At 40.7% G+C, this 25,088-nt stretch overlaps 1 protein-coding gene across 1 annotated transcript in view; it reads left to right on the top strand.

Moving 5' to 3' along the window:
- Positions 1–25,088, top strand: part of C8A (complement C8 alpha chain) — a 71,802-nt gene that overhangs the window by 4,090 nt on the left and 42,624 nt on the right. The window contains exons 2-5 of the mRNA XM_019957382.2: positions 11,846–11,948; positions 17,522–17,666; positions 19,028–19,175; positions 24,619–24,808. Of these exons, the coding sequence (XP_019812941.2) occupies positions 11,846–11,948; positions 17,522–17,666; positions 19,028–19,175; positions 24,619–24,808 (586 nt within the window). The remainder of the gene's footprint in view (positions 1–11,845; positions 11,949–17,521; positions 17,667–19,027; positions 19,176–24,618; positions 24,809–25,088) is intronic.

The following is a 25,088-nucleotide window of genomic DNA, read 5'->3' as shown; positions in this document are numbered from 1 at the left end:
TTATTGCTACCCTCACCCATCAGAAAAAAAATCTTTTCAAAACTGAGCACCCATTTTGATAAGCACTGTTTACAACACCTAGGACATGGAAGCAATCTAAATGTCCATCGACAGAGGAATGGCTAAAGATGTGGTACATATATACAATGGCCAGGCAAGAACACTGGAGTGGGTTGCCATTTCCTTCTCCAATGCATGAAAGAGAAAAGTGAAAGTGAAGTCGCTCAGTCATGTCTGACTCTTAGCGACGCCATGGACTGCAGCCCTCCAGGCTCCTCCAACCGTGGGATTTTCCAGGCAAGAGTACTGGAGTGGGGTGCCATTGCCGTCTCCGACAATGGAACATTACTCAGACATAAAAAGAATGAAATAATGGCATTTGCAGCAACACAGATGGACCTAGAGATTGTTATACTGAGTGAAATAAATCAGACAGAGAAATATAAACATCATATTATACCACTTACCTAGATGGGTGAGATGGGGTGTGGATGGGAGACGGATCCAAGAAAGAGGGAATATATATACATATAGCTGATTCACTTTGTTGTATAGCAGAAACTGATACAATATGGTAAAGCAACAATACCCACATTTAAAACAAATAGCACAAATGAACTTATTTACAAAACAGAAATAGAGTCACAGATGTAAGAAAACAAACTTAACAGTTATCAGAGGGGGTAAGTGGGAGAGGATAAGTTGAAAGATTGAGATTGACATATACACAGTACTATATATACAATAGATAACTAATATGGATCTGTAGTACGGCACAGGGAAATCTACTCAATACTCTATAATGATCTATTGAGAAAAGAATCTAAAAAGAGTTGATGTATGTATGTGTATAACTGACTTAATTTGCTATATACCAGAAACTAACACAATATTATAAACCAAATATACTCCAAAAATATTTTTAAAAGGTAAAAAAAATTTATTTAATTTGGAATTAAGATACCCAAAGGCTTTTATACCACTTCCAATCTAACATTTCCACCAGTGAAGAATGAACATAAGTCCCTTGGGGCGGGGGGTTAAAGAAATACAAGTGAAGATCTCAAACATACAGAATAATTACATGGGTCTGTTTGTTTCTCTAAACAGATGAAATAGGCAGTGGAGCCTAATGAAATTTAAATCACTCTCCTCTTTTTTATTTTATTTCATGGGCATCAGAGTATTCACCAAAGTATCCTGGGCCAGGGCCATGTGAATATTTTCTGTAGTTGTCCAGATGACTGGAAATCAATATGTATTCAGGCTACATGAAATTTCAGCTAATATAAACAACTGCAGTAGTCGATGTGACTCAAAATGAGTCTCATTACTATGGACACTTTATTTCTTTCGGGGTAACTAGTCTCTAGCTGTACTTCAAGCAGCATTGGGTGTGGGCTTTGATGTGCGATCAACCTGGTTTTAAATCCTGGCTTCACCTCTTAGTAGCTATGGAACTTGGGTAAGTTGCTTAAACCCTTCAAGGCTAACTTTCTCATCTATAGAGATAATACATATTTCATGAGTGCTTGTCAAGAGTTAAAAGAGTTCACATAAAGCACTGATCATAGAAGCTGACACATGGTAAGCTTTTAGAAAACTACTCTTATTACTTTATTTTCTTTTTGTCAGCAATCCTTCACAGTATAAATTGAAATGTTTTCTAAAAATCTTCCAATACATATTGGAATATATGTTGGAATGTTTTCCAATATGGAATTTATTCTAGTATATATTGGAATGTTTTCTAAATATGTATAGTTCAATGTGGAATTCTATGTGTACCTGGAACACAGTAGATACTTTTTTTTAAATTCATTTGTTCATTTATTCATTCATTCATTTTCATTCAAAGGAGTCAAAAAAAGTCTTGGTGTGAATTCTTGCTTCACCACTTACTATCAATATAACTTTAAAGCACATTATCTCATCTTCCTCTGAATCTGTTTTACTTATCTATAAAATAGATATAATATTCCACAGGAGTCTGATAAAATTTAAATTATATAAGATTGAATGAGACAATATATTCATATGAAAGTTTTTATTGAATTCCCACCGTATGCCAGGTACTGTGCTCAGCACTAGGGGACCACAGTGATCAATAGAGTCATGACCCCCTACCTTGCAGAATTTGCAGTATAGGGGTGGACATAAAGTGTGGGAGGTTCTACATATGTTGGATTATGTTAGCAGAGGGTAGGTGGGCTTTTCTGGTGGCTCAGCAGTAGAATCCAGCTGAACTGCAGGAGCGACAGGAGACCCAGGTTCAATCCCTGGGTTGGGAAGATCCCTTGGAAGAGGGCACAAAAACTCATTTCAGTATTCTTGCCTGGAGAATCCCCATGGACAGAGGAGCCTGGCAGGCTGCAGTCCACAAGGTTGCAAAGAGTCAGACATGACTGATGAGACTTAATATGCATGGTGGGATGCAGAAAACCATCTGGAGGAAATGAGACCTAATGGAACTGGGACAGTCTGGGCAGATGGATGGGGTGTGATTATTCCATGTGGAAGAAAGAGTGTTATGCATATTGTAGGAGAACCTGGAAAAGGGTCAGAACTAAAAGTTCTGTGTGGAATTCTATGTGTACCTGGACCACAGTAGATACTGCTCATTCATTCATTCATTTCTTTCCATTCATTCATTTAATACATATTCCAGATATGCTTATGGGCTTCCCAGGTGGCTCAGTGGTAAAGAATCTTCCCACAATGAGGGAGATCTGGGTTTTATCCCTGGATTGGGAAGATCCCCTGGAGAAGAAGATGGCAACCTCTCCGGTATTCTTGCCTGAAAAATCCCATGGACAGAGGAGCCTCATTGGCTATAATCCTTGGGGTCGCAAAAGTCCAACACAACTTAGTAACTAGACAAACAAACAAACAAAAGAGGTATGGTACATAGCAAACAAAACAGATAATGTCCTTCCTCTCATGGAATTTACAGTGTAGTGATGGAATCAGTCAATAAACATGTAAACTGAACGTTTCAGTAAAAATTGTGGTAAATACTATGAAGGAAACAAAAAGGGTCCTTTAATAGAGGATGTCAGAGCGAAAGGTTGTTGCTGAGCCATGAAGGACGCTGGGATTCTTGACCTCCAGAGGAGGGGAATTCAATCCAGGGCCAGTGACAAAGCTTGATTGCTCAGAGCTTTTGTGTAATAAAGTTTTATTAAAGTATAAAAGAGATAGACAAAGCTTCTGACATAGACATCAGAAGGGGGCAGAAAGAGTGCCGCCCTGCTAGCCTTTAGCAGTATGCTATATACCTATCAGCAAGCTGTTAATTAGAGAAAGGAGATGTCTCAAAACTCAGAGTGGCACCAGATCCCCCACCCGCAACATGCATTTTGAGATAATATTGGCACAAGGTGAGTCATCCCAGGCCATAAAATGATTGACATGAATCTTGAAGAAAGGCAGATTTCCAAGCAAATGTATGGTTTCATTAACATAGATTAAGAGAACAACTGTATGAGTAAAACATACTGGTTTGTCAAGTGGGTTCTGAGTCTTAGGTGGAACCAACTTAAAGACAGAGTCTAGGGTAAATACATAGTTCATTAACATAGCTTAAGAAAAACATTTCCATAAGAAAAATGCATTGGTTAGCTCAATGTTTGAGAAAAGTTAAGTTCAGGTGGAATCAGGTATGTGTTATGGCAACATAGAATTTTAAAAGACACCTTTTCAAATTTGTATAGAGAAGGGGGAAAAAAACTTGTAGCTTTTTCCTTCTGCCACTTAAGAGAGAGAGAGATAAAAAAATGTCTAACACGTGCAGCCTATTTCCTCATTTGCACACCCCTGGCTTTCCTGCCTGTTACCTTCTCTAGAGCAATCTAAAAATAGGCAAGTGGGGGGTTCTCTGTGGAGGTAGTTAAAATTTAAGCTGAGAGATGAAGGATAGTGAGGAGGGAGAAACCATGTGAAGAGCAGGGAGAGTGGAGAAGTCAGTACACACTAGGAACCCCAGGGGAAATGGCTTGTCAGGTTCAAGGACCTGCAGGACTGGGACAGCATGAGATCAGAGGATTGTGTCCCGAGAAGATGTCAGAAAGGTGGTCAAGGGCCAGATCACAGAGATCCTTTGGCACCTTCATGAGGAATTTGGATTTTAGTCTATGTGTAGTGAAAAACAAACAAAAAATTACATGGAATGTCTTCTATAGGGAGGGTATTATCTGATTTCTCATTTTAAAATGTGTCTGTGCAGAGCAAAGATTGAAGGAAACTGAGTGGACCATCTCAGACCATGGGAGGCCAAGCAATGATCTGGGTGAGAGATAATGGTGTCTAAAATTAGGACAAGGCAGTCTAGATAGGCAGAGGGAAAGATATTGGAGATACATCTTGAAAGCAAAACCGACAGACATTTCCAAAGGACTGGATATGGGTGTGAGGGAATGAAAGGAATTAAAGACCACTGCTAGGTACCTGGCTTAAGCAAGCATGTGTTAGGGTGGTTCTAATTACTGACATGGATAAAACTGAGAGAGGAACAGGTTAAAAGAAGAAAATTAAGGGTTTAAACATGGAGCCATTAAGTTCACCATGCCTGAGAGGCACTTGTGGAGATATAAAATGGGACAATCGAATAAATAAGACAAGATTTCCAAGCTTGAAGATCTCAGTCTAGAGGCATTACCACAGATGGTATGAGAGGCCCAGGAAATGGATCCTACTTTCTCAAAAATGAGAAAAGCCAAAAGGCAAGACTGTACCCTGAAGGATTCTAGTTTTCAGGGACATCAAAGAGAACTGGCCACAGAGGTAAGAAGGGAGCAAGGAAGTCTGGTGCTGAAGAAGTCCAAGAGAAGAAATATTTCAAGAAGGAAATTCTGGTTAACAGAGGGCAATTAAGACCAAGCCAGAAAGCTTTCCACTGAATTTAGCAACATGGACGTCACTGGAGACTCAGCACTTTGGAAGTAAAATTTCCAATACTTGTTTCATGAGGTAAATTTCCATGGAACTGAATGGGAGTGGCTCAAGGTTGTATAATTAGTGACAATCAGCCTTGAATATAAGCAGAGCCAATTTATTAGGATGACCCACTGGAAGTAATCGGGGTTGGGCTTTCTGATCTTCTCACCTGGGATGGGTAGCTAATTAATTATTCTGTGATCTACATTGCTAAGATGGCCACATTCAATTCCAGGTTTTAGGCCTTTTGCCCGATATGTCACCCTCTAAAAAGGCAGGTGGGAAGCATATCACTAGTCTCTGGCACTCCACAGAGTGGGCATTCAATCTGTTTTTGATGAAGATGAAGAGGTTTGATGAGCATGTCTGGGATTGAGAAGGTTATAGAGAAGAAACTAGCATGCATGTCAGGCTGATGCTTAGGGCTTTGCATATGTAATCTTATTCCCATATTCAAAACAGTCTCACAAGTTTTTACCATCTCTGATTTTCAGCTTTAAATAGCAGAACCTGGATTATATACATCTTTGGTATACTCTAAACCCCTTTCTGTTACATCAGTGTTTCTTCAACTGTGCTGTATGGTCTTATTACATGAAAAAAAAAAAATGACCTATGGTCAAAAATTGGGTAACTGCTGGATTAAGTAAATTAAAATGCAGAACTTCTCAGTGCCTTTTACGTATTACTGGACATTTACATCTCCAAGAGCAGTATGTTGTATGCGGTTTATCCAACTCTATTTGACAAGATAACTTTGCTTCTTTTCCTTTTCCACCTCTAATGCATAATTCAGGAAGCAGTACTCCACAGAGCACATTGTGCAGAGTGAAAGGAACCCTACACAGACCACTATGTTTCATTGTGTTGATTCTGTAGATGAAAAACTTAAAAGCCTCTCTGGGTTCTTCTCAGAGTGGCACAGCAAGGTAGATGCCAACTAAAGACTAGAATCAAAGACTCCAGAATCTTACTGTTTGAGTAAATTTTCAGTAGCTTGGAGATGCTTTCAAACTATTTGCCAAGATTTACTAGGCCACAGATTTATTAGTGAAGTAAGCCAGAAAGAAAAACACCAATACAGTATACTAATGCATATATATTGAATTTAGAAAGATGATAATGATAACCCTGTATGTGAGACAGCAAAGGAGACACAGATGTATATAACAGTCTTTTGGACTCTGTGGGAGAGGGCGAGAGTGGGATGATATGGGAGAATGGCATTGAAACATGTAAATTATCATATGTGAAATGAATTGCCAGTCCAGGTTCGATGCATGATACAGGGTGCTAGGGGCTGGTGCACTGGGATGACCCAGAGGGATGGGGAGGGAGGTGGGAGGGGGGTTCAGGAGGGGAGACACATGTACACCCGTGGCAGATTCAAGTCAATGTATGACAAAACCAATACAATATTGTAAAGTAAAATAAATAAATAAACAGAAAAAAATGTTCCTTAAGTAATTGAAAAATTGATACAGTTCTTTTGGAAAGCCATTTGGCCATATGTGTCATAAACTTTAAAACCATTTGTATCCTTCAATTTAGCCATCTTATTCTACAGGATGTATCTTCAGTAAATAACTTAGAATACAGAAAAACTGGGTGCTCAATACTCTAATTGTTTAATGTTAGTGGAATGGAACAATGTGCAGTCATCATAAAAATTTATATTTCTCTGATAATATTAAATGGAAAGATAAACATATAAAAATGTAATAGTATGACCTCAACTCTTTTATGGAAATAAAGAAGGGAAAGAAACAGAATTAATGGTGGTGGAAAGTTGGGACAATTTTTTTTTTTAATAATCTTTTCTATGTTCTCTTAAGGAGAATGCATGACTTTCAAAATCTATAAAAAATAAACTACATTAAAAAATTCATTGGCATAAGAGAAAACACCAGTCATATTGATATTGGCTAAAAGGTTGGAGCCCTGTAACGACTTAATGAATGGTCCTTGTGTTCCTTCTGTAGCCTTGCTTCAGTGATAGCATGACTGTATGTGCCTCTGTCTAGACATCATGTCACAAAGCTTTTAAAACTACAGCAACACAGCACTGCTCTGTCTAAACTTTTGCTTCCATCCATTAATACTGTTTCCTTCCATTTTGACATCATAATGCGGTCTCTGTGGGCTTACAATGACATTATCTTGACAGTTCTACAGTGAGACGCAGAACTGATGCTGTAGTCATTTTCTGCTCCCAAACCTCTGCCCTTGTAACTTCTCTCCCATCTTTTGGTGATTAGAACCCTTGCTTTTCTCCATGTTTCTATGCTTCAAACTTTTAATATTAGGACAATCTATTAGAATAATAACATATGGACCAAACTTTGAGCCATCTGAATGTCTAGACACCAGAATTATTTAATTAGATTCTAACTGGAAATTAAGTTCAAATAAATTTCTAAACAATGTCCTTCTATTTTCCATAAACTGGTTTCATTCTTTCCATGCCCTCTAATTCTCCCTCCTTCCCTCCCTCCCTTCCTTCTCCTCTCCTTCCCTCTCCTTCTCTCTTTCTCCCTTTCTTCTTTTCTTTACTTTCCTAAATATTTACTGAGCACCTTCCCTGGGTCTGGCACCATGATAAGTGCTGGGAGTTCAGTAGCAAACACGTGAACAGTACAAGTATCCACATTCATACAGCTTATGATCTGGTGGAGATGGCAGAAACTATACAAATATTATAAGTGTGCTAAGTTTTGAGACAAAAATGTGCAAACATTGACCAAATCATGTGAAGAGAGATATCTCATCAGTCAGAGTGCTGAAGAATGTTTTCCTAAGGAACTGATGTTTATGATGAGGCTGAAGACACCTAGGAATTAATTAACCAGGAGAAAGATACTTGGATTCTTTCAAGACTGGGTTTCCAGATAGGTGTGATCAACAGAACAGTGGGGTCCAGGAATTCGGGACATAATTACAATTTTAAAATGATGGGTCATGAAATAAAAACTGATTGTGAAGGAAAATGAAAACAGGGGAGGTCTTATTGCTAGAGAGAAAGCTTAGGAGTCAATGGAGGCCCCAACGAGGTCCAAGAAAAGTTCATGGGAATCCTTCAGTATATAGAGATAGAAGGAAAAGAGGCTGTGGAGCCCCAAATAACTTCATAGGTGACCCATGAATTAGTCATTTGGAAGGGAAGCTGTTTCAGAGAGCAAACGTCCAGGATGAAATCGTGGAAGATAATGAAACAGAGAAAAGAGTCACTCAAGAGGAAGAAAAGGAACAACTAAGAGCAGAGAGCATTGAGTGATTCATTTATAGTGATGCTGAGGTCTCCCAGGGTGATGAGAGGAACCGGAGTAGAGAGGAAGATGATAAGCTGACCACTAAAGTTTTCTTTGAAAGGATGATAGGACTGGTGTTCTATACTAAAATCATTTTATAAATCAGAGTTTCTCAAAGTGTGGTCTGCAGACTGTAGGCAGTCCCCAAGATCTTATGAGGGCAGTATCTGGGAATTCAAAACAATTTCACAATAATCCTAAGATATTATTTTCTCTTTTCACTGTGTTTATGTTTGCCCTGATGGTATAAAATTAATGTTGAATAAAGCGACTGTGGCCTTGACACATATCAAGGCAGTGACGTCAAACTTATAGGAAAGGAGTTGTTTCGCTTAGAAAATTCCTTAAAACAGTTAAAATCTTTAATTTTATTAAAACACAATCTCTGAAAACTTGTTATTTAAAATATTATTTGTGGCCAAATGAAAACAATGCATATAGAACTTCTACTGAACCTGAGTATGATGACTGTCTTGAGAAAAAGCAACTGTTTGAGTTAAGTCAAGGTTGATATCTTTTTGCTGGAACACTGTTTTTACTTGACAAAATGACTGTTAGACAAACTACTGTTTTTCAGGCTAAGATAATTGGGAGACGTCGTCTCAAAAATGAGCAGAGGGCCTATTACTTCCAGGAAAACAGATAGCATTATTTGTTACCAATGACAAAATTTGGGCTTTCAAATGAAAATTAAAATTTTGGAAAACATATTCACTACTATGAGCTTGAGATCACTGTTAATATTAATAAATTTGACTTTAAAATATCATATTGAAATATGTGAATATTTTTAGGATACATGCACTCTGGGAGCCATTATTTTCTCAATTTCCAATGTTTGCTGTTATAAAAATTATGTATGGATATTGTTGTTATTTACTTGCTAAGTCATGTCCGACTCTTTTGAGACTCCATGGACTGTAGCCCACCAGGCTCCCCTGTCCATGGGATTTCCCAGGCAAGAACACTGGAGTGGGTTGCCATTTCCTTCTCCAGGGGACCTTCCCCACCCAGGGACTGAGCACGTATTTCCTGCACTGGCAGGTGAATTCTTTACCACCGAGCCACCAGGGAAGCCCATGCATGGGTACTGGATCCATCTAAAGCGTACACAGACCAATGAGTTTTAATGTAACAGAGAATTTAAAAATTCACCAATAGGCTTTCAATTTACAACTACAACTAACATTTAAAAAATTACTGCTTTTAAAGTGTTGGTGCAGCATCAAAGAACATCCACAATTATCTGAGAAGACTATTAAAACACTCCTCAACTACATTACTTTTTCAACTACATAATTGTATGATGTTGGAGTTTCTTCATAGATTTCAATTAAAGCAACATAAAGCAACACATTCAATGAAGAAGCAGAGGTGAGAGTCTAGCTGCTTCCTATAAACCAGGCATCAAAGAGATTTGCAAAAACATAAAACATAACACTTTTCAATAATTATTTTTCTTGGAAATGGATTTTTAAATAAATATACATGGTGACATGTAACAATTTCACAATGATTTTAAATGGGAAAATAAACACTTCAAAATTTCTCAGTTTTGATTTTTAATTCTGTGACTATCAATAGGTCTAGTCCCCTTAAATAAAAGCTCTTCAGGGTCCTCATAATATGTTAGTGTATAAAGGTTCCTAGGACCAAAGTTTGAGAACCAATGATAAATGTGAACACCACTTTCCTGAGGATCCTACAGCTTCCTGTCTGGGGTTGCAGCCTAGGGGGACATCATTCCTTTTGAGGAGCAGCTCATGGCATAATCAGACTGAGTTTTGAAGCACTACAGCATCATCCTTGCATATGGTAGAGGCACAATATATTTTTATTCTTTATTTCTTAAAACTGTGATTGACTGAAGGGCAAACATGCACAGTTATTTTTTTTATTTGCTTAAATTTTACATCTCAAAAGTGATGCATGGAAATGAAAAGAGTTCTTGGGATGGAAGCTGGTGATGGTTGTACAACAACAATGTTTGTACCCAATGCCACTGAACTATACACTGAAAAATGATTATGGTAAAGTATAAGTTTTATGTTATGTATATTTTGCCACAACAAAATATTGGGATAAAAAGAGCAATAGGCCATATATCTTTTGTTTTAAAAACAGCACATGCAATTTTTAAGAAGAATGATAGAATTAATCAAGTATTGGAAATACCCCTGCAGCCCAGGGTTCCAAGTAAAAACTGTGCCTTTATGAACGTTCCTCTCATTTCCTTGCTGTATCCCCATTCCTACTTCCGGATAATTTGAAGGTTAAGGGAATATATATTGTGATATTGTTTCATGTTCTGTGGCTACAAGTACCCAGATCAATGGGCAACCTGTACAAATTTAAAAAAATTAAGCATCTGTTCAGCCATAAAAAAGGGGAAAATTCTGCCATTTGTGACAACATAAATGAACATGAAGTACATTATGCTAAGTGAAATAAGCCAGGCAGAAAGAAGGCAATACTGCATGATCTCAGGCATATGTGGGAATCTAAAGAAAAGTCTAACTCATAGAACCCGAGATAGAATAGAGGGGCTCGGGGCGAGAAAAACATGGGCAGAGGTTGGTCACAGGATATAAACTTTCTGTCATAGTGATAGCTTATGGTAAGTGATGGCGGATTCATGATCTCCGAAGAAGATTTAGCTTTGGGATAAGGGACCAGGCTTGATCACTCAAGAGCGTTTGTGTAGCAGAGTTTTATTAAAGTGAAAAAGGAACAGCAAAAGCTTCTGACATAGACATCAGAAGGGGGGGGGGGCAAACAGTGCCCCCCTCGCTAGTCTAAGCAAGGGAGTTATATACATTTTAAATTAGTTATTACAATAAATCAAAAGAAAGTCTCAAGGTTGTAAAGATCTTACTAGACCCACTCCCATAATTTACATTTTAAGATAACAGGATTAGCCAGGAGGTTTTCAGGAAGGAGAAATTGTCCTCAAGCAGAATACACTGTTGTTATATAATCCTTAGTTCAGAGTTTAAACTGAGTTGTTTGTTGTGTAATCATCAGAAAAAAATTATGTGACTAAGACTAAGGAATGTAAAGAGGAAAAAAGAAAAGATTTTTGTCCCTTCCTTCTCCTTAAGAATTCCAGACCCCTATCTCCACTTCGAGAGCTCCAGACCACTTTCTCCTCCTCGGGGACCCCGGACTTCTTATCAGCCTTCTTATCGACTCTCTCAATACCCAGGATGAAAAGTTCTGGGTTTCTAGCGTGCAGCATGGTGACTAGAGTTAGTAATAGCATAGTGTACACTTGGAATTTTCTAAGAGAGTAAGTCTGAAATGTCTTAGCACACCAAAAAAGGAAAAAAGGTAATTATGGGAGGTGAGGTATATCTTTCCCTTGATTGTGATAATCATGTCACAATGTATATGCATATCAAACTATCACACCCGTCATCATACATATACCATACAATTTTTTTTTATCAGTTATGCCTCAATAAAGCTGGGGAAAAATTCAGCATCTGTTTACATATTATTAAGATGCCATCATATTAAAACACCTTTTCACATTTATAATTACAGAAATTCAAATGATCATGATAAATTAAAAACTGAATCGAGGTCTTCCGTCTCTTTAGGAGAGTCAGTCGAGCTGTTCAGAGTTTCACCCCCACAGCGGTCTCCTGCCAGCTGGACAACTGGGCAGAGTGGACAGACTGCTTTCCATGCCAGGACAAAAAGGTGAGACGTTAATAACCAATTTTGGAGCATTTGGCATTTGAATTGTGCAGTATGCATTCAAATGGGGATACGCAGTTGGCACTATACATCTAGAAGTCTGGGGAGAAAATGGGTCTAGAAATAGGTATTCAGAAGCCATACACACATGACGGTGGAACATATTTCTGCTTCTTCTGATTTTGTTTGTAAGGCATTTGGATGAGGCTACCCAGACATGTATGTTATGGCTTAGATGGAAAAAAGTAGCCTTCCAGACATGGGCACACTGATCCCCACTGGCCCCTCTGGGTCCTGGCCAGCCTACTGCCCTCTAGTGAGAGTCATCTGGAGGGCCCACTGACTTGGGAACAAAATGCCAAGCTGTCCATGACCTATGGGAAACTGAGATAAACCAAAGCATGCCACACAGGGTGTTTCTGAAGATTTCACTTTCATGCACTGAAAAAGGCTGACACGCCCAATGAACAGATGTATATCTATCTTGCCCACATAAGTGGTTTTAATTAGTCCAAAATGATTGCTAAACTCAGCAGCATAAGGGGGATGTTGGGCGCACTCTGCTCTGGCAGGGAGAAGTATTACAGCTCTGTCTTTGTGCAGAATCACTGGCCTATCAGTGATATAGATATAGTAAAAAGACTGACTCTATTCTGCTTTCTTAGTATTTTAAAATCTCTGGAGATAACACACACCTTCACTGGACACAGGGCGGGCGCAGCCCCTTACGTGGCACACCACTGCTGAGCCTTGTCTACTAGTCTCTTGCTGTCAAGCCTGTGTTTCAGCTTTGATTGAACAGCTTAGATTCTGGTTTGCACCTTAATTGCTGTGTTACTTTGGACATATTTTTTACCTTCTCTGTGCCTCTGATTCTAGTCTATAAGTGAAGTAGGAACAGTATGTACATCATAGGGATTTTGAGAACATCAAAAGAATAATGCATACAAACATGCTTTTCATGGCATCTGGCACACAATCAAAGTGAAAGTCACTCAGTCCTGTCCGACTCTTTGTGACCCCAAGGACTATACAGTCCATGGACTTCTCCAAGCCAGAATACTGGAGTGGGTAGCTGTTCTCTTCTCCAGGGGATCTTCCCAACCCAGGGATCAAACCCCGGTCTCCCACATTGCAGGATTCTTTACTGGCTGAGTCACCAGGGCACATAGCAAGTGTTCAATAAATGTGAGCGGTTTCCTTCCTGTGCCCTCCTCTCTACCCCTACTCCCTCTGCCCCGAATCAAGCCCTGCTCTTTTCTCATTTGACCTGTTACAGAGTCTGCGAATGGTTCTCCTGCCTCCAGCCCCCTCCTCAGTGAGACAGGAGAGTGCTCTGGGAAGATCTGATGACAGTGGTGGAAACACCATTTGGACCTAGTTTATTTGACTCTGAAGGCTAAAATTTATGATCTTGCCTCTCCCACCTCTGGGATATGCCAAAGAGTTTTAGGCATTCCGGTTTAAAAATATCTGGCTCCCGATTCTCATTCTGCTTTGACATTCTGGATTAATTTTCTGAATCTGCTGTGATAAATGCCACAAACTGGGTGGCTTAGAACAGCAGAAACGTATTCTCGCACAGTTCTGGAGGCCAGAAGTCTGCAATCGAGGTGTCAGTAGAGTCAGGCGCTCTCTGGAAGCTCCAGAGGAAAAGCTGTTCTTTGCTTCTTCCAGTTTCTGGGGGTTGCTCACTCCAATCTCTGCTCCTCTGTCTGCATCACTCCTCCCCTCTGTGTGCTTCCCTTATGTGTATAAGTGAAATCCCCCTCTGCCTTCCTCTTATAAGGACACTGTGATGGCATTCAGAGTCCGCCTGGATAATCCAGAGTAATTTCTCCAAATTAATGATGTCTACAAAGATCCTTTCCCCAAATAAGGTAACATTTACTACTTTCAAGGATTAGGACTTGATTTCTTTGCATGGCCATTATTCAACCTATTATACATTGAAATAACATCCTAAAGCTACAATTTTCTCTTGTGTTACAGTTTAGATAGCAGATAGCACAGATGAATGACTTACAGTTTACATCTTCATTGATTACTTTCTTAGGGATTCAAAAAGTCGTGTCTTTAAGGTAATTCTTAAAATGATTCTGTTAACTATTTAATTGAAAGGCCATCTGAGTTTTTTTTTTATTATTATGTTTCTTCCTCTCAAAATCTCCCAAAGATGTGCATTTCTGAAAAGAAACATTGTCTACTAGGTAGAAAAGAAAATTATGTCTTAATGATACCAACCATGGGCAATGGCACTGAGCAGTCCCTGGGGGAGTATCCTTATCAACCTGTCTGCAATACAATGTCTTCATTATTTCATAACAACCTAGAAACTAGGGAGTGGGTGGGAATGAACGTGATGCCTGCACCATCATTCCAAGTATAGAAACCACAGGAACAATGTTGATGACAATAATAGTGGCCATTTATTGAATAATTTCTGTAGACTAAGGACTGTGCTAATGCTTTAAATAAATTATCTTCTTATTTGACTTTGGCAGCCAGTAGTGGGTGATATACAGATAGATACCATCCTCCCCTTTGCTTAGCTTGCCCATTAAGAATGCAGCAGAGCCTCAATTTAAAATCTGGCTGGTTTGATTCCAAAATACCCATGAATCTGAACTGTATGGCTCTCCTGGAGCTATATGGAGAGTAGTGAGTGATATTAGTGGTTACCTAATCCAATACCTTCTCAGTCATAATTGTTCCAGAGTAGTCCAACAGCCACAAGGATGATGACAAAGTTGACAGCTCTTATTACTGGGCACACACCAGAATGGAACAGAGAGCCGATGTCTCTACCTGTGTGATCACTAATCTTCAGAACACTCTCAGATCTCTCTCACGTTATAGATGAGAACACCGAAGGTCAGAGGAATTAAGGAGTTTATCCAGTGACCCATACACTGTGAGTTGCAGAACTGGAATTCTAACCCAGTTTAAGATGGGATCATTAATAGAATGTAAGCTCCTAGACTTGTGAGAATTAAGTGAGATAAACAACGTAGAGGGACTTCCGTGGTGGTCCAGTGGCTCAGATTCTGCACTCCCAGTGCACAGGACCCAGGTGTGATTCCTGGTCAGGGAACAAGGGGGCTCCAGGTGGTGCTAGAACCTGCCTGCCAATGCAGGAGACATAAGAGACATAGGTTCAATCCCTGGGTGGAGAAGATCCCCTGGAGGAGGCATGACAACCCACTCCAGTATTCTTGCCCGGAGAATCCTATGGACAGAGGAGCCTGGTGGGCTACAGTCCACAGGGCCGCAAAGAGTCAGTCATGACTGAAGTGACTTAGCCCTCAAACCTGCACAGAGGAAACTAGATCCCTCATGCCACAAACTGAGAGCTTGCATACCCCAACTAAAGAGCCCATATGCTGCAACTGAGACCAGGCACAGCTAAATAAATAAGTAATAATATTTTTTAAAAGAATGTAAAGTGTTTAGCCAATAGTAAGCACTCAATAACTGGTAGCCACCATCATCATCATCAACACATTGGTAACTGCAGGTCTCATAATTGATGAATGTTTTTGAAGGGCAAGAAAGAGAAGAGAACTGGCTCTATATTGGTATGACAAGCTCTCTTGTATTTACTGCATTGTGGAACAAGAATGAGGGTAGACACTGAAAATATCTTCATATTCCCACATTGACCATTAATTATAATCTCTTCCCATCAAGTTTACAGATCTGCCATTGCTGTTATTGACAGGCATGAAAGGCAGATGGACTGGCTGGAGCCTCACTTCTTTTTGCTACAACTGCCTCTTTGCTAAGGAGCAGTCATGTAGGCAGACGTGAGCAAGATGAAAGAGACAGGAAGTCACATTGCTTTGTACTCATCCCTGAAAGCATCTGGAAAAGGCTGAATTGATAATGGTAATGATGTAGAAAACATTTCTGCTTATGAAGCACCAATGATATGCCAGGCACAAGGCTGCATGGTCTCAGACCTCTCGCTTAGCTCTCACAAAACCCTTTTGAGCTAAGGTATCATCACAACCACTTTACATATTAGACAACAGATGCTCAGAAAAGATAAGTGACTTGCTCATGGGCAGTTGGTAAGTGAATCTGGGGTTTGAACCCAAGTGGGTCTAATTTTGGGCTAATTTCATGCCTCTGCTCTTCCAACTATAGGACACAGGTGGAGGAATCATTAGTAGTTATGATTAATGAAGTCAACTAGGTCAACCACCTCATTTTACAGACTTGGAAACTGAGGCAGAAAGTACCAGGCACTGATACTGTAGACAGTGAGTCAGGAACTCGATTCTCTTCTTTTCAAGTCATTGCCTTCTTATTTACTTACTTACAATCTTGAAGGCAGGGCCTGTGGGCTGTAAGAGGCAGCAGAAAATATGGTGCTGACTGACACTCATATACCCCCATGTTCTGTGTTGTTATATTTTTTATCTCGTCAACTAGACTCTGAGCTTCTCAAAGACGGGGATGGAACTTCAATTTCTTGGAATATCTCACTGTTCAGCTTCCTCCTTATACACTAGTATCTCATACTGTACACCCTATAGAAAACAGTAACATAAAAACATCGAGCCCAAGATTGGTATGCATTTTATTCTTTCTGTCCTTTCTTCAGTAAGTATTTATTCATCTGCAGTCAAAGCTGGACACAGAGGCTCAGATGGTGTCTTCAGAGCTCTCTTTGTCTCTCGACCTCTTGCATGGGCTCTTTCTACCTCGTAGGCAACATGACCACTTGATACCCGGCAACTTCAGCTAAAAAGGAACTGTCTTTTCCAAAAGTTCTGAAAGAAAATTCCCAGAGAGGACTATGATTGCCATAAGGCTGAGTCATGAACCAATCATTGCAACTTGGCAGATATGGGGCTCTGGTTTCCCTGCCTCAATCATATCCACACAACCCTGTGACTAAGGGGGTGACATCACCCCTACCTGAATCATATGAGATATGTCACAAGGAAAGAGGAGATGCCATGACCAGAAAAATAATTTTACAAAGGAGAAGCAATAAACATCTTCTAAAAGTGCCTCCCACGCAATGCATCATAGATCAAATGCCAAGTATATGAAGCCAAATAAGACACGGTCCTCCCTTTGGCAGCCCTAACCCTATATGAAAATTGTTCCTAAAATACGGAGATAGGTAAAGCAAGAAGTAGACAATAACAACCTTGTATGACAAGTGCTAGGAGAGAGGATTCAGGGGAACAGAGAATATATTACTGAGTTATAGAGGTTTTTTTCCCAAGAAGATAAACCATGAGTCTTGAAAGATGAATAGGTACTAAGTGGTACTTTCAGAAAGGGAAGATGGAGGTCCTTCCTGACAAGGAGGAAGACCCTAGAAATACCTAGTCCAAACTTCTCATTTGATGTTTGGAGGCCCTAATTCAATATTCCAGCTGATGACAACCTCTGGTTGAACATCACCATTTATGATTATTCATCCCCTCAAAAGACAGCTTTGCAGGGAGCTCTCAATCATTAAGACAGTCATTCCTTATGTTGAGCTGAGACCTGCCTGCACCAATCTCGGTTGATTGATAAGACAATGAATGTGTCTGTTTCCAAATCTGATTTAGTACAGATACCGGAGCCTCTTGCAGCCAAACAAGTTTGGGGGAACCATCTGCAGTGGGAATGTCTGGGACCAAGCCAGCTGTCACAGTCCCACAGCTTGTCTGAGTCAAGCACAGTGTGGACAGGATTTCCAGTGTAAGGAGACAGGTGAGTAGCATCTCAGCAGGATAACAGCTGTGCCTGTCAAACTTAATGTACAAAACAGTTCTCCAGGACCTTGTTAGAATGCAGAATTCCAGAGCCCTGAAAGTTATCATTCTGGAAGTTTTAGATGGGACCTAGGAACCTGAATTTGAAGCCAAGCCAGCAATCCAAGTAATCTTGATGCAAGTTTTTGGGAACATATGTTGATTTGAAAAAGGTACAATTCACACATCCATCCATTCATTGAATAAATATTAATTGAGTGCATATGATGACCAGGTAATGTGCTACCTGCTGGTGATGCAGAGAGAAAAAAAATTCATGTGCTTGATCCTCAGTACTCCTAGACTCTTTGGGAGACAGACCAATAAGCCATCAGTGACAATATCCTATGATAGCCAGTGTAATGAGTGTATGTATAGGGCCCAATGTACAGATTCTCTGGCAGGGTTGCCTAAATCTGCTTTGGAGAGTCAGGGCAGGATTCAACATGGTACTTGAACTGAGACTTAGAAAATGAACAAGTTTGCTAAGAGACAAAATGTGCAAAAGCACAAGGGTTTAGGGACTTGCAATCAGCCCAAAATAAGTGCTTTGGGAAGAGAGGCAGGGGATAGGCCAGGGTTTTAACTGGGGACCAGATGGTGGCATTTGGAGACAGAGGAATGGGGAGACTCTGGAGGGTGCAGAGCATTTTAGATCCCTGGGACTATGATGTGGAGACTGAGTAGAGAGGAGGAGCCTGGGGCAGGGTCTGAGCTGAGGGCCTGCAGGTGGGAGACAGCGAGGCTGGGAGGAGGGTGGAGGCAGTGAAGATTAAAGGGGGATTTGACAGCACTGAGGACTGAAGGGCTGTTTCAGAGATGGAACAGAGCCAGTGGTCATATATGGATGTGAGCGTTGGACTATAAAGAAAGCTGAGCGCCAAGGAATTGATGCTTTTGAACTGTGGTGTTGAAGACTCTTGAGAGTCCCTTGGACTGCAAGGAGATCCAACCAGTCAATCCTAAAGGAAATCAGTCCTGAATATTCATTGGAAGGACTGATGTTGAAGCTGAAACTCCAATACTTTGGCCACCTGATGCAGAGCTGACTTTGAAAAGACCCTGATGCTGGGAAAGATTGAAGGTGGGAGGAGAAGGGGATGACAGAGGATGAGATGGTTGGATGGCATCAATGACTCAATGGACATGAGTTTGAGGAAGCTCTGGGAGTTGGTGATGGACAGGGAGGCCTGGCGTGCTGCAGGCCGCAAAGAGTCGGACACGACTGAGCGACTGAACTGAACTGAACTGATACAGGTCATGAGGGAGGGGGAGGAGACCTGGAGGCTCTAGAAGCATCCACCGCCTCTCCTTGCTCAGGTCGCTGCCTGAAACGCCACCTGGTGTGTAATGGAGACAAGGACTGCCTGGACGGCTCTGACGAGGACGACTGTGAAGACGTCAGGATCTTGGAAAATGACTGCAGCCAGTATGACCCAATTCCAGGATCAGAGAAGGCAGCCTTGGGGTGAGTCACTGCCTGCTGGCTCTGTGAGTCCCGGGCATGATCTCTCATCAATCATGAGTATCGGTTTCAGGGAAACAAGAGGGTCTTTGGGAGGAATTCCTCTAGAGTGCATCCTGAGAGGTCACTGTCCCTCTAGTGTCTTAGTTCATTCAGGCTGCTCTAACAAGATAACAGACATTTATTTCTCAGACTTCTGCGGCTGGAAGTCTGAGACCAGGGTGCCAGCCTGGTCAGGTGAGGGTGTTCTTTCAGTTAGCAGTCTTCTTGCTGTGTCCTTCCATGGTGGAAGGGATCAGGGTGCCCTGTGGGTTTCCTCTGTAAGAGCAGTAGCTCCATTCATGAGGGGGTCTACCCTGATGACCAAAGCACCTCCCAAAGGTCTCCCTCTATATACCACCACATGGGGGCTTAGAGTTTTAGCATATGAATTTTGGGGGGGGCACAAAATTCAGTCCATAACAGGTGAGTTGCTCAGTCCTGTTTACATGACATAGCTCTTGTTTTCCCCTCTATGTCTCTATCCGCATATCCTTATTTCACCCTTTCCCACTCTACTGTTCATTCCTCTTGCGCCAATTCCATTTCCAAGGCCCATTTATCACTACATCTTCTACAAAGGCTTCCAATATTCCCCCAAATAACTCTTCTCTGACTAAGTGCACTTTTCAGTAGCCTTATTCATACTCTGCTTTGCACTGCAGTTGCTGATACAACCAAGGCCAACATAGTGACACACTGCAAGAAAATGGACTTCAAGGTGAGACACAGTGGAGCTTGAATCTCCACTTTGCGACTGCTGACTTACACCTCTCAGGACACTTTTTTTTTTTTTTAATCTGTTGAGATCCAATGAGCCTTGATTCTAACTTTGCTTCATTGTATACCTTATGTTTAGGCTCAAACTCACACACACAACACTCACTTTTCTTCTGAGATTTCATAAAGTTAGTTCTTTCTTTCTGGAATATCTTGCCTATATTCCTATCTGGTTACCTTTTTACCTAGTGTTATGCACTGAATTGCATCCCCGTAAAATTCATATGTGGAAGCCCTAACACCTATGTGATTATATTTAGAGATAGGGCCTTTACGGAGGTAATTAAGGTCAAATGAGGTCATAAGGGTGGGCCCTAATCCAACAGGACTGGTATACTTATATGAGGAAGAAGAGACACAGGAGAGCTCTCTCTCACCGCACGCACAGAGAAGGCCCCATGTGTGGACATGGTGAGAAGGTGGCTATCTGCAACCCAGGAAGAGAGGCCTTATCAGAAACCAACCCTGGTGGTACCTTTCTCCTAGACTTCCAGCTTCCAGAACTGAGAGAACATAACTTTGTCAAAATTCTTTGAGTCACCCGGACTTGGGTATTGTACTGGGTGTATTTTGCTGTGACAGCCCAGTTAAGATACCCAGGCATCATGTCCTCTAGCTGGTCTTTTTGACGCCCCCTCTCCTCCTCTCAATGCTGTTTAGGCTGACTTAGTCCCCTCCCACTGCTCCTAGCATCCCTGCGTGTCCTCCTCTGCCAGCACTTAGCCAACAGGGCGGAGACATCTGTTTCCCAGGCTGAAGGATCCCTCATCATCTCTGCCTCTCCAGCACCCAGCACAGGGCTGAGCTTGTAGTGATACATGGTATTGCTAGTCTTTGCTTTGGGCCTTGTCCCCTAACTTGAACATAAACTCTTTGAGGACAGAGGCTGCTCTGATTCATGTTTTTCATCTCCTCAGCCTTTATATCAGAGCTTTTCCTAGAACAGTCTGCCACTGAGTATTGATTGCAGTGAAACAAATCAATAGGAGCAGCGGGATCTTTACAGATGAGGAGACAGAGAGGTAGTGATCACCACGCCGCAGCTGGGCCACGCGGCAGCCCTCTCCCAGTCACGTGTGGGTTCTGTGACATGCAGTGCTCGTTCACTGTGCTTTAATTACCTTCAGAATCCTGTAAGGGCATGTGGCCACACACACATGAAAAGATGATCAAGTATTTGTTTCTTCTAGACCAATAATATTAATTTTCTGGGACTGCCATAACAAAGTGCCACAAGCTAGGTGGCTTAAGCAATAGAAAATTTCTTCTCAGGAGGCTAGAAACCTGGGATGAAGGTAGGATTGCTTTTCCTGAGGCCTCCCTCCTTGGCTGCTGAATGGTCGTCTTCTCCTTGGGTCCTCACAGTGCCTTCCCTCCGCCCATGGCTGTGCCCTAACTTCCCCTTCTTGTAAGGACACCAGTCATATTGGAGTAGGGCCTTCCCTAATAAGCTCATTCTACCTCAATTGCCATTTTAAGGATCCTACCACCAAAATACTGTAAAATTCTGAGGTTTGGGGAGTCAGGACTTCAATACCTGAATATTTTGAGTGCATATTTCAGGCTCTACCACCAAAATCTTGATTTTGAAAGGGACTATGGGATGCAAAGAGTATGAGCATGAAATACTGAGGTGTTGACTTGGAAAATGATTACCTCCTTATTGACAAAAAGATCTCAGACCATGACCCTGATCTCATGTGATTCAATCAGGAGAATTTCGAATATATTAATACTTGTTGGGTTGAGTACTTTGCTCACACTGAACACTGAAAACAGCAGAAAGGGTCCACCTCCACTCCCAACAGCTGATGTTATGGTGGTTTTTCCATTCATCTGTAAGATCTAAGAGGCCTTTCCTGATATTTTACTTTTTTCTTATTTAGGCATTTCCCAGTTTTTAATTTTTATTTATTGTTACAAAAGTAATAACTATTTGAGGTAAAAACTGAAATTTTTCCTTCACTGTCCTTAACCTTGTCCCACCCACTTACCCTCTCTTCCTTCCCTGGAGCTGACCCCTGTTAAGTTGAGACTTCCCAATCATGTAAAGATGCACTGCCAACACACCGTATGGAAAGAATTCAATTAAATGTATTGTGCATTATAGCCATAAGTATATTTTACATAAATATGATTAGACTATACATACTGCCCACAACTTGTTTTCACTTAATATTTTGAAGCTTTCCTACCATATCCTCTATTGTCTTTTTCTAAGCAACAATGTAATGTTCCATAACAAGAATCAGCAAACCATGGCCTAGGTGCAAAATTCAGCCTGCAGTCTGTTTTTAAATAAAGTTTTATTGAAATACAGCTTTTGCCCTACAGTGGAAGAGTTGAGTAGTTGCGGCAGAAATCTACACAACCTGCAAGGCCTAAATTATTTACTATATGGACTTTTGTAAAAAAAATTAAAAAAAAAAGAAAAAACAATTTTCCAATTCTTCTATAGTGTAACTGTATAATAATTAAATTACCTCCTATGGAACTGAAAGATAATTAGATTATTTCCCCCTTTTCCCTTTCATAAACAGTGCTACAATGAACATTTTCATATATATAATTTTGTACACATGTGTGAATATTTCTGCAGAAGAAGTTTCCAAAAAGTGGAATTTCTCTCTTTTTATTTCCACTAGGGCTTCTGCAATCAGATTTTCCAAATATACATAGGTTTTACTTATGGTTAGAGATTGCAGTACAATCTTAGAGCTTATGGTTCTTTTGAGTTTTTCTTTGGTCCATTAGAGAGCCTGTATTTATCAGCTATAGGCAGCAACATGTCCCATAGGTGGAAAGATAGAAATTACAGGGTAAAGAGTAAGAACCTAGGTTGTAGTGTCCAAAAAATCTAGGAAAAAATCCCAGTTCTGACTATAGGCAAGTTACTTAATTTTTCTGAGCTTCAATTTTCACATTTGCAAAATTGTTATGAGGTTGAAAGCTAATGTATGCTAAATGTCTGGTAAAATGTGTATTCAATTCATCACAGCTATTATTACATCACTTCCACTAATAGGAAGAAAGAGATGGAGAAAGGAAGAGAAGAAGGAAGTTTACTTACATTGAATTTCTACTATATGCCAAGTGCTCTATAATTATCCATTTATTCTTTTGAAGCAGGTTTTATTCATAATCCTTCCACTGCTAATTTGCCTTTGTGCTTTTTCACAAAGGAAATAAACAAACATGACGTATGCTATGCCAGAGGCAATCACCAAATGCCATGGGAACACAGAGGAGGGACAATTATCTGTCCAGGATAATCAAAGGTGATACAGAGGAGGCAATATTTGAGTTGGGTCTTAAAGGCTAAACAGAAGTTTGAGATGAAAAGAAAAGCAATCATTTTATTGTCTACAACATAAGAGGCTTAGATTGTAAGGTCTTTGAACTCTTAGTCAAGCTTCATGCTTTTGTTCAGTTAACTTTCTCTTTTTAAGAAATTAAAGCTGTCTTTCACCTGTTTCACATTATTTTTACCTAAATATGGTTAAACCATCCATGACCTAAAACAGAGGACTTAGGCAGATAGACGTGAAACACCCTCAGAGAGGGAAGTATTAGAAAATATTTCTGAAAAGGTATTGGGCCAGGGGAAAAGAAGAATTACTATCAAGTGTACTTCTGTTTTACCCTAATGCCCTCATTTAGACTTCACTAAATGACACTTTTACTATTCTGTTCTTCAAATGAGGAAAATGATCTTCAGGAAGTTTGTAGAAACTTTCTACAAAGTCACACAGCTAGTAAATGACAGAGCCAGAAATTAACCAGGTGTCTCCCTGACTTCTGGAGAAGGAAATGGCAACCTACTCCAGCATTCTTGCCTGGAGAATCCCATGGACAGAGGAGCCTGGTGGGCAATACAGTCCATAGGGTCGCAAAGAGTCAGACATGACTTAGCGACTCAACTCCCTGACTTCACACTGTGTTTCTCCATGCTGCCTAGAAGACTACAGCCTTTCTGAGGATTAGATCATCAGCTTACCACTATGAACTATACCAATATTTCAAAGTTAGTTTTTAGCAGCAGAACTTCTTCTGAAATAATGTTAACAAAAACCAGCAACAGCAACATTTTTTTAATATTTCATATGAGTACTATTATGATTCCTTTACTTGTTTTAACTCATGCTTAACTCTGCGAGGACAGTAGTATTAGCTGTTTTTTTTTTTACAAATGACTAAACTGAAACATAGAGAGATTAAATCATCTGCCCAAGGTCAATCACACAGCTAGATGTGGCAGAGACAGGAAACAGGTCTGGACTGCCTAGTTCCTGGGCTCAGAATTTTGATAATCATGCATATTCTTCTTCAGTTTACTCAAAAAATATTTAGGAGGACCTCCTATGTGGGAGCACTCTCCTAGATGCTGAACAATGTTGTCTGGCTGGTCTGGTTTAAGGGAAGATGGGGCTCATGCCCAGCCCACTTGGTTTCCTGCCTTTACTCAGAATGGCCCATTAGGTACTCCAAGGAAACCTAGTGCCTCACATAACTCAGTTGGAGAAACACTGCTCAGCCTACCAGTTACATCAACGTGCAGAGGATATTTTGTGTTATTCTTTGCTTTTCCAGTGCTCTCTCTTAGAAGCTGCTTTCCTTTTCAATTTAGGTATAATATCCTGACCCAGGAAGAAGCTCAGCATGTGTATGATGCCAGGTACTACGGGGGCCAGTGTGAGACTGTATACAATGGGGAATGGAGGGAGCTTCAGTATGACCCTGCCTGTGAGCGTCTCTACTACGGAGATGATGATAAGTACTTCCGGAAACCCTACAATTTCCTGAAATATCACTTTGAAGTAAGTCTGAATGGGGTGCTCACAGGCCACTGTGGCAGAGAGGCATGGAGGGGAAGTCTATTGGTGAAGATAAGATGACTTGCTTTGGAAGATTTTACTTCCTATAGGGCTTGCTGGTGGCTGAAGCTCCCAATGCACCTGCTCAGGGCTGAAGAGTCAAGGTCAGGGCAAGGGAGCCTCTGTAAATGGGACTGTACTGTAAATGGGACCACCTCCGCTAGATCTCGGTTCTGGTCCTAAAGCAGTGAAATAGACTGGGGCCCTATTTTCTGGGTTGCTA

This window comes from Bos indicus, chromosome 3 (assembly GCF_029378745.1).
Source record: "Bos indicus isolate NIAB-ARS_2022 breed Sahiwal x Tharparkar chromosome 3, NIAB-ARS_B.indTharparkar_mat_pri_1.0, whole genome shotgun sequence".
Lineage (NCBI taxonomy): Eukaryota > Metazoa > Chordata > Mammalia > Artiodactyla > Bovidae > Bos > Bos indicus.
The sequence above is the reverse complement of the archived record's forward strand: the minus strand, read 5'-3'. Positions and strand labels throughout refer to the sequence as shown.